The sequence below is a fragment of the Microcaecilia unicolor genome, chromosome 7 (assembly GCF_901765095.1).
Source record: "Microcaecilia unicolor chromosome 7, aMicUni1.1, whole genome shotgun sequence".
Lineage (NCBI taxonomy): Eukaryota > Metazoa > Chordata > Amphibia > Gymnophiona > Siphonopidae > Microcaecilia > Microcaecilia unicolor.
In genome coordinates this window covers 252,402,444-252,417,173 of record NC_044037.1, presented here as the reverse complement: position 1 = coordinate 252,417,173, position 14,730 = coordinate 252,402,444, and the positions used below count along the sequence as shown (strand labels likewise).

The following is a 14,730-nucleotide window of genomic DNA, read 5'->3' as shown; positions in this document are numbered from 1 at the left end:
GCCTTTATACTGCTTCAACGCAATAGTATAGGGGCACTGATGGAAGAAATCTGGAGCAGAAGCCTTTATGAACCAGTGCATGGTGCTAGTAACCACTGGAATGTTGAAACGCGGTGCCAAAATCGACCAGGAAAAGCCAAGAAGTGCTGATACCAAAATGTCAGATCTAGCCACACAGCTGGGGCCCACGTTTACAGATCATTAGCTTGTTCAAATTACAACAGCAGTGGGTGTGGCATTAGAGCCTAGATTAGAGGCTTTAGCAGGACAAATGTGAAAACTTGAATCGCTGCTGGCAGGTACAACAAAAAGGACAACGGAGCTTGAAAAACGGCTGTCTAATGCAGAAGACATGGCTAATGCAGCACATGGACATGGTGGCGAATTTAGAACAAGAAACAAAGATCGAAGGCCTAGAAAATCGCTTGCACCGCAAAAGTCTGAGAATTATAGGTTTAATGGAACAGTTACCAGAACAAAATTTGGCAACAATCTTGGAACAATGGTTCACTAAAGAATTTGCTGTCACGGACAGCTTCGATCCACTGTGTATTGAAAGGGCACACAGACTAGGAAGGCCTCAAGAAGGCAGGTAACAGCCTAGAGTGGTTATTATCACAGTACTTAATTATATTCACAAGCAGGAGATTATGCGTGGATACAAGTTCCAACGGGACTCGCTCACTTACGACGGTGTGCCAGTTTGACTTTTTCAAGACTATTCTGTTGGAGTGCAGGAGCGGCAGAGGAGTTTCACACCAGTTTGTGCACGGCTTTATGAAAAGAAAGTGCGCTTTATGTTGCCCCTTAGATTGTAAGCTCTCTTGAGCAGGGACTGTCCTTCCCATGTTTAAACTTGTACAGCGCTGCGTAACCCTGGCAGCGCTATAGAAATGCTAAGTAGTAGTAGATTGTAAGCTCTTTGAGCAGGGACTGTCTTTCTTCTATGTTTGTGCAGCGCTGCGTACGCCTTGTAGCGCTATAGAAATGCTAAATAGTAGTAGTAGTAGTAGCTTTATCCAGCAATTCTCAAAATTCATGTGAACGGAAAATGGATCTCTTGTGACACAGTTGCCAGCAGCACAAGAATGCTTAAACACCTTGCCGAACTGAGATAAGGAAGTTTCTCTTCAAGTCTCACAGAGTTCCACCAGCATATCTGTAACTGTATTCCTCACAGATTATACATGCGGAGTGGAGTGTGACTAAGAGAAGCATTTTCGAAAGGAACATCCAAGTTCTGATTTGGACATCCTTGCAAAATGGTGAAATCCAGGGGTGGGGAATCCTGTATTTTTGAAACAAGATGGACATCCATCTTTCTTTTCGAAAATGCCGTCAGGGACGTCCAAGTCCTTAGATTTGGACGTCCCTAGACATGGACATTTCTGACTTTAAGCAATTTTCAAAACCAAAAATGTCCTAATGCAAGCCATTTGGGCGTGGGAGGAGCCAGCATTTGTAGTGCACTGGTCCCCCTGACATGCCAGGACACCAACCGGGCACCCTAGGGGGCATTGCAGTGGACTTCATAAAATGCTACCAGGTACATAGCTCCCTTACCTTGTGTGCTGAGCCCCCCACTACCCACAACTGTTCACCACTACCATAGCCCTTATGGTTGAAGGGGGCACCTAGATGTGGGTACAGTGGATTTGTGGTACAGCATGTCTGCTGCTACACCTCTAGACACTGGGAGCAGTGAATCATTGAGTGGGTCTCCACCTGCCTCGAGGCCCCCTGCTGTGCATGGGACCTTTCATCGTTGGACCCGTCCCTGAGGTGATGTGTGGATTTGACGTCATCCTCAACACCAAGGAGCCTTGGCGGCAGCTTCGGGCAAAGGCCAAGAAGCATTGTCATTGATCGCCCTTGACACATGATGCCGGGAGCTCCGGGGCGTCGAAGGATTTGGCACCCAAAAAGTGTTGGCACCGGGAGGACCACCCCCCTCCATACAGGAGGTGCCAATACGTTGGTCTCCCAGCAGCCAAGATCCATCTTCTGCATGGACCACAGCGGTTCTGCAATCTGCACCTGAGTCGGCACACCAGCCTTTCCTGGCGTCGGCCCTTATTGAGCTCTTCCGGGCCTTGCTCCCTGAGCAACTGTATGGCCTAATACAACAATGTGCATTGGCATCGGGGGTGCTTGCATCTACCCTACCTACCATTGTATCCCTGCTTGGCCCTCATACTGTGGTGCAGCCTTTGACACCAATGCCGCATACGGCTCTGGTGTCGACTTCCACCCGAGCTGGCACTCCCTCAACATTGGTGCAGGAAGCTTCGCTGGAGTCAAGGTGAGAACCGTTCTCAAGGGATATGGCTGTTTCACGTTGAGGCAGGTTCCTTCTCGACATTCCCATCAGGAGGTATTGTCTGGAGAGAAGGTTGAGGAGATTGCTAACCAAATCAAAAAACATACTGATACCATCTCTTCTCTCTCCCGTTGGGCACCTTCTGCATATTCCTCCTCAGCTAGGAGGACTTTTGGCAAACCAAGGAGGAGTACCTATTAACTATCAGAGGTGTAGGTATAACCCCTTGGCACACCAGCTGGTTCAGGCTCGGCTCCAGCGTGCTTGTTCACGTCAATACCGTGCACCTAAGGCCCCTGCTGCTTCCCAGTTAAAGCAAGTGATAAGCTTTAGACTGGTTCCAACACAGCATAGCCGCAGTAACAGTGTCCATCCTGAACGACTTGACGATCGGGGGGGGGGGGGAGGCTGAAGTTTTACCACGAAATGTGGCCCCTTATAATCTCCGACCGATGGGTTCTTCAAATAGTCCCATCTCGGATGCGCACTCAGTTGGTTTCAAAAACCTCCAAATTGCCCACCAAGAACTCATTCCATGGAAGTATCTTCGATTTCTGCTGGGAACACATCACTTTCAATACCATGTGTTGCCTTTTGACCTTGCATCAGCTCCAGGGTCTTCACCAAATGTCTAGCGGTAGTTGCATGTGTTTCCATGTCTCAACGATTGGCTTGCAAAGAGTACATCTCCGGACGGTGCTCAGGAGTCCATGTGGATGACTATTCAGGTGTTTGAGCTACTAGGGTTCGTTTTAAACTACCCCAAGTCCCATCTTCACCCTGTCCAGCAATTGGAATTCATAGGAGCCCTGCTAGATACACAGAAGGTTTGAGCCTACCTTTCAGAGACAAGAGCAGATCGCACATGCTTCCAAGGTTTGAGCCTCTCAGCAGGTCACAGCTCGGCAAATGTTGAGATTGTTAGGCCACATGGCTTCCACAACATATGTTACAACTATGACATGTCTTCACATGAGATCAGCTGAGTGGACCCTGGCTTCTTAGTGGTATGAGGCCATGGGGAGTCCGGAAGATGCCATCCAAGTGTCCCCAGAGCTTGTACGCTCTCTTCAGTGGTGTGGACCATTTGATCCAATTTGACTCTTGGACTTCAATTCCAAATTCCTCAGCCACACAAAATGCTAACGACAGATGCATCTCCTTCAATGGGGGAGCTCATGTAGATGGGCTTTACACCCAAGGTGTTTGGTCCACCCAGGAAACGAATATTCAGATCAATCTCCTAGAGCTCTGTACCATCTGGAATGCTCTAAAGGCTTTCAGAGATCGGCTGTCTCATCAAGTTGTTTTCATTCAAACAGACAATCAGGTTGCAATGTATTACACCAGCAAGCAGAGGGGCAAAGGATCACATCTTCTGTGTCTAGAGGCCATCCGGATGTGGCATTGGGCTCACCAACATGGCATGTTCCTTCGAGCCACTTTTCTGGTGGGCAAAAGCAATACCCTGACTGACAGACTGAGCAGGATAATGTAACCATATAATAGGTCTCTTAATATGGGCACAACTCGCAAGACCTTCTGAATGTGGGGCACCCCCTCAGTGGATCTTTTTGCCACTCAGATCAACCACAGGGTCCCTCAGTTTTGTTCCAGGATTCAGATCCATGACAGACTAGCGTGGGATTCCCTCCCCCTCAATTGGGGGACAGATCTGTGTACATATCCTCTCATACCTCTAGTGGGGAAAACTGTTGAAACTCAATCAAGACCTAAGAGCCATGAATTTTATCGCTCCATACTAGCCGCTGCAGATCTGGTTCCCTCTTTTTCTGTAGTTATCTTCCAAAGAACCGTGATGAACTGTTTTCCGATCATCATCACGCAGAATGAGGGGTCGCTTCTACATTCCAACCTCCAGTCTCTGGCTCTCACAGCTTGGATGTTGAGAGCCTAGAATTTGCTTCCTTGGGTCTTTCGAAGGGTGTCTTTTGGGTCTTGCTGGCTTCCAAGAAAAATTCCACTAAGAGGTGCTATTCTTTCAAATGGAGGAGGTTTGCCATTTGGTGTGAGAGCAAGGCCCTAGATCCCCTTGCTTGCCCTACACAGACCCTGCTTGAATACTTTCTACACCTGTCAGAGTCTGGTCTCAAGACTAACACCATAAGGGTTCACCTTATTGCAATTAGTTCTTATCATTAGCGTGAGGAAGGTAAGCCCATCTCTGAACAGCCTCTAGTTCTCTTCATGAGAGGTTTGCTTTTGTCAAAGCCCTCTGTCGAACCGCCACCAGTGTCATGGGTTCTCAATGTCATTCTCACCCAGCTGATGAAAGCTCTTTTCGAGCCACTGAATTCCTGCCATCTGAAGTACTTGACCTGGAAGGTCATTTTCTTGGTGGCTGTTACTTCAGCTCGTAGAGCTAGTGAGCTGAAGTGGTAGATGCACCTTATACTAAGTTTAATCACAACAGAGTAGTCTTTCGCACACACCTTAAGTTCTTGCCAAAAGTGGTGTCTGAACCAGTCGATTGTCTTGCCAACATTCTTTCTGCGACCTCATGCCCATCCTGGTGAAAGCAGCTTGCACATCTTTGATTGCAAGAGAGCATTGGCCTACTACATGGAGCGGACCAGGTCCCACAGATAGTCCGCCCAACTTTTTGTTTCTTTTGATCCCAACAGGATGGGGGTCGCCATTGGGAAACGCACCATATTGGCTGGCAGATTGATTTCCTTCACTTATTCCCAGGCTGGGCTGGCCCTAGAAGGTTATGTCATGGCTCAGAATGTCAGAGCCATGGCTGTGTTGGTAGCCCACTTGAGGTCAGTCTTCATTGAAGAAATTTGCAATGTGCAACGTGGTCTTCAGTCCACACAGTCACATCACACTATTGCTTTGAGCAGGATACCCGATGTGACAGTCGGTTCAGGCAGCCAGTGTTGTAGAATCTGTTTAGAATCCAACTCCACCATCCTAGGCCCATTTTATTCTGTTCCAGGCTGCAGTGTCATTCAGAATTTATATAGTTTAAGGTTTATCTGAGTTATGTCCTAGCTGTTGCAAGGCCCAATTGACCAATGTTTTTTTGGTGTGCCTGGATGCTAGGGATTCCCCACTTGTGAGAATAGATAAGTCTGTTTGTCCTCGGAGAAAGCTAAGGTACTTACCTGTAGCAGGTGTTCTCCGAGGACAGTAGGCTCCCACCTCCCCTTGAAGTTGTCTCCTTTGTTGTTTTTATTTTTGCTATAGTATTAAACTGAGGAGACTGCATTCTCGCGGCAGGCGGGAAGGCACTCGTGGTGGAGCATTTCTCGCGCTCCACAAAGCTCTATTTATACTTGCTGTGAGTCCCGGACAGGGCAGCATGGATCGGCTTCACTCACTTGTGAGAATATAAAGCCTGATGTCCTTGGAGAACACCTGCTACAGGTAAGTACCTTAGTTTTATTTAAAAAAAAAGTATAGGTTGCATGCTTACGGTATTAAACAGGGCAAACTTTTAGCAAAGGTAGTTAAAACATGGTGAGGATCAAGCACTGTAGGGGCAATAAGGCATAAGGAAGGGAAGATAACATAATAGACCAAACAAGATTACCCAACTGGCCACGGAACATTTTCAGGAATTATGACAGGTGGCCTACCTCAAATTTTCACCTATTAGCCATTTTTGGGTAAGGCCGATCTTCCCCAATTACCAGATGAAGCGTTCAACCAGTTGAGCTCCCCCTTACAACTCAGAACTTCAAAAGGCCATTAAGAGCTTGAAGCCCTGTTCGGCTCCTGGGATGGATGAGTTTACAGGGAAATTCTATAAAATAATGTCATTACATATAAGGGACCTGTTGTTGATTTATCACCAGTCTGTTACATAAGTACATAAATATTGCCATACTGAGACAGACGAAAGGTCCATCAAGCCCAGCATCCTGTTTCCATCAGTGGCCAATCCAGGTCACAAATACCTGGCAAGATCCCCAAAAAGTACAAAGCATTTTATGCTGCTTACAGTGGATTTTCCCGAAGTCCATTTTAATAATGGTCTATAGACTTTTCCTTTAGGAAGCTGTCCAAACCTTTTTTTAAACCCTGCTAAGCTAGCAGCCTTTACCACATTCTCTGGCAACGAATTCGAGTTTAATTACACATTGAGTGAAGAAACATTTTCTCCAATTTGTTTTAACATTACTACTTTGTAGCTTCATAGTAGGAACACACATCTTCAAAGGTTTCCAGAACTTTTCTAGCTGAAGAGGTACTTTTCCCCATACAGGCTCCATTAGATAATGTAACACATCTGGAGGGACTTGCTGTCTTGCTTATCCTCAGAATTATTGTTTCATCATTGGTATTACAGAAAATGGATTTAAAGCATCTGAAAAATGTTAGTGGAACTGTAAAGTCAGAGAAACCCTCCATCATATACCTGGCGAGCATGCTAAAAATTTCACACCTTATGTTTTTTATTCCTGTATATCTGATAACAAATGTTTATTAGGACACTCCCTGTTAATGCCAAATGGAGATTCTGATACAAGTACAACAATTCTAACATTGAGCATCCTTGGTCATTCACTACTTTGTAGAGGTCAGGTGAAACATGGATAGTTGATGGAATGTGTCTCAGAAACCCCCTCTGAATTGTTTAAATACATCTAGTATGCATATACAATGGGAAGAAGATTTTTACTTTAAACAGCTTTGAAGGGGCAGATTGTGGACTGCTTTAAAGCAGATATTTATTATTTATTTATTTGTTGCATTTGTATCCCACATTATCCCACCTCTTTGCAGGCTCAATGTGGCTTACAATACATAGTAGGAATACATGAGGAAGTGTACATTTAGTAATGGCAGAAGTGTTTTGGTACATAATGATATAACATGGTAGTATCTTAACAAACAACCATAATAAGAGATATATAGAAGTATAAGAATTAAGGAGAATGTACATTTAGTAATAACAAAAGTTTTTTTTTTGGGTGACATGATACTGAGAAAAAAAAGATGATAGTAGTTTGACAAGCAAATATGATTGGGGCATAAGCCTGCTGTCTTGGAATTTTCGCAATACATTTGTTTTGAATTACCACAGAAGTTTGAAACATTTCTGTTTTACAGCATACTTTGAACACATGCATGACTTATTGGCATTCTTTTATTACTGAGTCATCTTAAAGATAATTGGGAGGTACATAATTGGTTTATTCCTGCTGCTCAAGAGTCATTGATGTGTCCACAGTACTAGCTTGGCTAGGTAGGTGCTGAGTGGTTAGGCAGTTCACTTGTGATACCTTCCTAAAAACTCAGGTTTGTTCTTTATTCAAAACAACAGTAATCTTTGTCTAGATTTATTTTGACAGGGATGCTAAGTCTAACCAGTGTTCATACCACAGATACTATTACTTAGTACCTTTTCCAGTGGAATCAGATATGGATGTTTCTCAGAGGACAAGCAAGCCATATTCTCACATGTGGGTGATGTCATTCACATCGCCCAGTGCGGAGCATAAAGAAGCTAATAAAGCTTTAAGAGCATGTGCAGCGTCCCTACTGCACATTCAGGAGTGCCTTCCTGCCCGCCACGAGAGCGCGGCACCGTCAGTCTCTCTTATGCTCGTTGCCAATTTTCTATTAATGGTCATGTGCTAATGTTGTCATTAGCATACAGTCATTAAAAAGAATTGCTGCAGGAGCACTTACCATCGCCTAATTTGTAGGGCTCATGCAATAATCCTGCACTATCGAGTTAGTGTCTGGTAATATAAACACACTGATTAGCACAGGAATGCCCGCTTTCCACCCCAGGCATTCCCCGCCAACAAAAAGTAAAAACATTTTTAAGTTGCACTGATTTGGAACTTACTGTAGGATGCCTGAGTGTGTGTTGTGGTAAGCTATTTTAAGTTGCAATATGTGTGCGCTAGCACTTAACCGCAGCTTAGTAAAAGGACCCCCAGTGCAGAAAAAGAACAAAAACTGAAGGATCCAAGACAAGCTAGAGGAAGGGTGAAGAGAATACACGGGGAAGTTGTGGTTTTCCAGTGTTTATCCAATAAATACCTTTTATTTATTTATTTTTGCATCCACGTATTTCCAGTGTTTATGACTTAAAACCTGAAGTCAGAAACTGCTGATGTTGGGAATGGGTTGGTTTACTGTTTGTTTAGGATGATAGTGGATTTTGGCTGTAATAGTAGTTTATTAGGTTGCTTATGATCTTTTCTTGTTTATAAGTTCTGGATTGGTATATGCTTCAATAAAGACATTCCCCCCCCCCCCCCCCCCCCCCAAAAAAAAAAAAAAAACCTGTCACTGTTATTAATAAACTTATTTATAAATGGTGTGTCTGTACAAAGCGTAGTTTTAGTAATGTGTATTGGCATCCAATAAAAATTAAAGCATTTGCAGAAGAGGAGAAAACAGAGGGAGACAAAAACAGCAGAATTTACAGGTATACGTGAACTATTTTTGATAGAAGATGAGAAAACAAGCTATACATGGACTATTTTTGATAAAAGGCGAGAAAACAAGTTATGTACAATTTGTACCTTTTTGTGTGAGTTCTAAGGCAAAAGTACTTGACTTCTCTGACTTAAAAATGCACCTCTGAAAGCCTTCAGGTAAGTTCACATGTTAATATCACCCATGCTAGGATGGACAGTAATCAAAAAGCCTAATTCTGTGGATAAGATAGCATTTTACCCAGAGGGTTTTGAGTATTACCCTTCATGTGATCAAAATGGTTGGCCTTTGTATTTCAAATTGTCTTACATAACGTTCTTGGGTAGATACTTATACTAAAAGGCAAATTCAGACCACCCATTTTGAGTATTGTGCACGCACGAAGCAAGCTGGTCCATGGTACATTTTAACTAGAAATTAAGTTATCAGAACCTGGATCCAAAGTAGTGCACATATTTCCACTTCTCAGAAAGTTTAAGGATTTTTAATATTTAAGCAAAGCAAAGGCTTTGGTCAAACAGATTGTTTATACCTTAGATACTTGTGCAGAATGCCCAAAATTTGATGTATTTGAAAATTAAGTAAATGAGGCAGTCTGTATGTAAGCCAAGCCATGGGTCTATCGATTTCCCTTCTATACCTTCCCAACTCATCCAGCATTTCCCTTTCCTCCTCCCCCCCCCCCCCCCCCCCCACGTCCAACTTCTCTCATCTCCCTCTTCCTTTCTCCTTGTGGCTGCTGTCATCTTACTTCTGGCACTGTCCCAAAAGTGCTGTATCTTGAGGGGCTTCTGGTAGAGGTCTGTTCTTGAGCACTATTGTGTTCCCCCTCCCCCTTCAATAGGAAATGCATATCTAAACAAGCAAAATAAACATTTGGTATCTAAGCTAATAGATTTGCATTTAAGTGTAAAACCTTAGTCCAGGTCATTCTTGTTCCATCTTTCAGTGCCGAATAAACCATGTTTTTTTTTTCTCTCTTTTTAGGGCAAGAGGATTAGGGCAACTTATTCGAGCAAGAAATATTAAGACAGTAGGTGATCTGAGTACATTAACAGCCACTGAGATTAAGACTCTTCCTATTCGTTCTCCAAAAGTTTCCACTGTTAAGAAAGCTCTTAGAGTGTATCATGAACAACAGGTAAAATGGCATTGCTGCTGATGCTTATTTTTTAAAATATGTTAAGGCTTTATGGGCTTAATTCTATGAGAAATGTATCCTTGCACTTTGTTGATAGTATTGGAGCAACAAGTTTTAGTTTGACTAAATTGTGTATGTAAATATTAAAAGTAGGTATGTGAATTCATTCCAAATAGAAGAGCAAGACAGATTGCATCCATTATAAAATGGAGCTTTTCTTTAAAAGTTAACTATAGTTGCTTACCTGTTGTAGGGAGAGAGAAAAGTAGGAGCCTGACTCACTGACATAAGATTTATTAGAAGTGGTTTCAGACCAGTATTTGAATTCTGCCTACAAAAGCTTTCCTTGAGTTAGTCATTTCTGTGTGTAGACTAATGATCATTATGTTCATCCTACCATGTAGATTAGTGATGGCTATCATTAGCAAGGATCCGTGAAGAGTTTTTTGTTTGTTTTTAAATTGTCCAAGCTGGATTGTTGTGTACGGGTGGATTATCTCCCTCTGCCAGCAGAGAGAGAGAAGAAAAGCTCAGAAGTGACTTCACTCCCCTTATAGTGGGCTTATGCTTCTTTCTGTTCAGTATTTCTCTGTCTCCAGCAGATACTGCTGCTGCTATGTGGACTCAGAAGTCACACAGAACGGGTCCAGAAAAAGGTCACAAAATAATCTTTGAGAGTTACCTGACATGGTCCATGTTTCGCCTACTCACGAGCTGCCTCGGGTACAATACTACAAGTAGAATCATAAAAACATTAATATAAAAATACATAAAATCTGTATTTAAAAAATCACACAAAATTGTACTTCATGCAAAGTGTAAGGGAATCATAAAAAAACAAACAGGAATCAATTATTTAGAGAACATGCATAGAAATTATAGAAAAGTGTATACAAAGCTATGCAATATGTAGTCAACAGCATATATATGGTGCATATAAGAAATCATTGAAGTCAAATGTGAGCAACCAATCTTGAGAATATACATACCAATGGCCAAAAGTTTAAACCAGCTAGCACTTTCAAATAAATAAAAAGACTCAGACCAGCAAGCAGGCACAATAAACAAGGCTTAAAAAAAGAATAAAAAGATAAATTTACATACAAAGTACATCTTCTAATAAAATAAAGAAACACAACTCTTTAAAAATGTACATACCAGATATTGTGAATGGCAAGTACTCGGACCCTTTAGATATTACAAGAGCTATATAGAGCAACAAGTTAAAAAAATAAAAAAGGAATAAAAATTTTACATGGTGTCTAGAAATGCAGCCAGTTCCATACAAATTGTATAGAGAGATCAACTCCAAGTTGAACTTTTCATTGCTGCCCGCCTACAGAGGACTAAAGTCTTACAAGTTGATAAGCTGTTTTTTAATTAAAATGTTCAGTTGTTTTGAGGTTTGTTTGTTTTTTTAGTTCTTAGCAACCAATCTTAAGATTAGTTGTTCACATTTGACTTAAATGATTTCTTATATGCACCATATATATCCTATTGATTGACTACACGCATTGCACAGCTTTATGTACACTTTTCTATTATTTCTATGCATGTTTTCCGTTGTTTTTTGCTGAATGCACACAAAGTGCTCTGGTTCCCTTACACCATGCTGTACAGTTTTGTGTGATTTTTTTTATATAGATTTTATATTTATATGTTTTTATATTAATGTATTTTTATATCAATGTGTTTGATTTGTACCCCTGAGACAGCCCATAAGTGAGCGGAATGTGGACCATCTCAGTTGACTTTCTCAATAAAGATTGTTTTGTAGCCTTTTTCTTGCCCATGGCTTTGTGTGACTTCTATTTTTGTTATAGATCCAGAGAGCCTCTCTGTTTTGTCCTGCTATGTGGACTAATGCACAGGATTGCTAGGCACCAGGGCAGTAGTCTCTGGGCCATCCTCACCTGGTGAGATTCCAAGCAGACTTTTCAGGGTGACAGTCTGCAAACGTATTTTGGTACAGTAGCATTTCCATCAGTTTATATGCTGATAGTCCTGGCTGAGCAAGATTCCAGTACAACAGTCTTTGAGCTAATTCCCCAAGTAGAGCAGAGGCCTTTAAAGATGCTTCCAAGGCTCAGGACTTTAACCCTTTAGTGTCCAATGTTTTCATTAATCTGTTCCCATATGGCTTATTACGGGAACATTGGACATTAAAGGGTTAAATCAATTCCTGCATTAAGCTGTCAGGTGCCAGTGGTAGAGCAGGTGCTGGTAAGCATCTTTCAGGGCTCCAGCCTCTGGTTAGGCAGGCTCCCAGGATTCTGACATGGTTGCTTCTCAGGGTTTGGCTTTGGTGGTCTCTGGTGTATCAGGCGCTAATGGGTCTCTGGCCTCAGGTTAGGTAGATCCCAGAGTTCAATCTTTTCTGTTTCTGGTAGAGCAGTTGCTGGTAAGTGTTCTCCCACTGTTTGAGCTTGGACAGAGCAGGAAGGTCAGATCCTATACCACTCCCCTCTCCTTCCTCCTCTCTATTACCCTTCCTCTACTGCTCCTTGTTGTCTTCACTTCTCTATGAGAGAGTTGTTCCACTGGGAAGCCATTCTAGTTAAAATTATTGGGGAAAAAGAGAGCCATCAGAATGAATTCTCCAGCCCATCTGTGAGTTGTAGATGCCTGGTTTTTGAGGGGAGCTACTGCTCCTTGGACTGTAGCTCTTCTGATGTCTTAAGTTCATTTTCCCCCGAGGGATCCTTGGGGGAAGATGAAGTGGAGGAGGCGTAACCTGTGAAGCCCTCTAGCAAGTTTGGGCATTTGAGAGCTTTTAGTGGATGTCTCATTTGTTTTCAGACTTTTCTTAAAGGAGGAACACACTTCTTTTATTAGATAGATGTTATTTTTGCTTCCTGCTGCTTCAGACCAATATTAACCTAGGAGAAGGAAATGCCAGTTTGTCTTAAAGTGGCCAAGATGGAAAAGAAGCTGTACCCCCTCCACAGAGATAAGAGGTTAAGCTATTCTTTTTAAGTCCACAGCACTGATGCTGGGAAGCACTGCACTCAGAATCCTCCATAATAAAGGGCTATGTCTCTCCTTAATCAGGTTTCCAGTTTTTCTAGTCCTCTTCTCCAGACAGTGGTATACAGTGATTTCAGACCTCTTGTATTGTGTTCTGCAACCCTCCAGATGGTACCATAGGATTGTCTAGTCATGTAATAGAATGCAGAGGTTGGGTGGCTTGACCATCCTGTGTAGAGGGAAACAGCTCCCAAATGAACCCATGCTATGTAAGTCTTACACCACAGAAGTAAATGATGCTGCGGGGGTCTTTTTTGTCAGATACCTCAGTGTTCTAGCTTGATATAGTGCAGACAGAGCACAGGAATTATGACCAAAGTTTTTGAGAACTCTCTCACAAAGTGGCAGTTGCTGCAAACAGCCTTTTTTTCTTTTTTTTGTTTTGTTAGCTGTTTTCTCCTGATTGGGGGACGTCCTAGACATTTTAGTAGATTATATGCTTTTCTGATGAGGCATATTTTCTCTTTTGTTTTGGGAAAAAGGCACAGAGAATTAGTTTGCCGGGGTCAGCTCTCTTCTGTGTGCAGTTCTGAATTCTGGGTGTTTTCCTTCATGACAATGCCAGGGACATTTGTTACTAGGTTATATGATGCTACGTGTGGGTGCTTCTGACACTCCTAAGATTAGACAATGCAGCACCAGATTAATTCGACCACATTTTGGTGTGCAATCTCCTTGTTCCACCAGACCAGTCCACATGCTTGGGTTTATCTTCTCTATCCAACAGATGGAGACTGAGAACCTCTGAACTAGCGACATCATTTTTTAAGTATCGTTTTTTAAACCACTCACTGGTAAGTATTTCTCAGTGTCCAGCAGATGATAGGTAAGGCATCCTAGACAATCGGTGACTAGGAGGCATATTTTCAAAGCACTTAGCCTTCCAAAGTTCCATAGAAACCTGGAAGAATAAAGGAAAAGTTGCTATTCCTTCAACGTTGTGAGCAGTCTGTTGCAGAGAGTTCCTGACCGCTGGACTTCATGGAAGCACTTGCGTATTCCCATTCAAATGGATCACTAACATTATTTGTGTTTTCTGATCCTGGGACACTACTACCACTTTTTTGCACAGGTTGGCCATAGCTCTTGCAGCCTTCTTGAAAATGATGGTAGTGGTAGCAGCAACCTTGAGGAGGCAGGGCATGTTGGTGCATCCCTATTTGGACAATTAGCTAATCAGAGCAAAACTGTTATCAGGAGAGCAAGGAGGTCACTGCTTAAGTGGTCCACCTCTGGAGGAACTAGACTGAGTAGTCAGTACAACCAAGTGCAAGTTGGTGCCATCCCGAATATCAGACTGTTTGGGAGACCTATTTGCTACACTAGAGAGAAGTGTTTTTGGTCAAAGAAAGGGAAATGAAATTGCAAGGCCAAAGTGTGGAGCCTCTTCAGGAAAGTCAGACTAACAGTCTGGACTTATCTTCAGGTCCTTGGGGGATTTATGGCAGCTACTATAGATCTGGTTCTGAGGGCCAGGGCCCATATGCAATCATTACAGAGGGCTTTGATTTTATGTTGCTTCTCCCTTCAGGGGCAACCAATTTCCCAGTTGTGACTGAGGGGACAAAGACACAGTCTGTTGTGGATGGTACAAGTTGAAACTGAGGCAGTGTATGGATTTGGAGAATCCAGTTTAGATACTGGTGACAATGGATGCCAGCCTCAGAGGGGGGGGGGGGGGGGGCTATTGTAATTTGCAAGTGGCTCAGGGACAGTGGTCACAGTTGGAAACCTCGTGGCTCATCACATGGTTGGAGGTAAAAGAGTATGTGTTAGCTCTGCAGGGTCTTTGGTCCAATCCTGCAATGCAAGGTGG

The 14,730-nt window shown here is 42.8% G+C and overlaps 1 protein-coding gene across 1 annotated transcript in view; it reads left to right on the top strand.

Moving 5' to 3' along the window:
- RIF1 (replication timing regulatory factor 1) overlaps positions 1–14,730 on the top strand; it is a 270,093-nt gene that overhangs the window by 218,005 nt on the left and 37,358 nt on the right. The window contains 1 exon segment of the mRNA XM_030210901.1: positions 9,734–9,887. Within this exon segment, the coding sequence (XP_030066761.1) occupies positions 9,734–9,887 (154 nt within the window).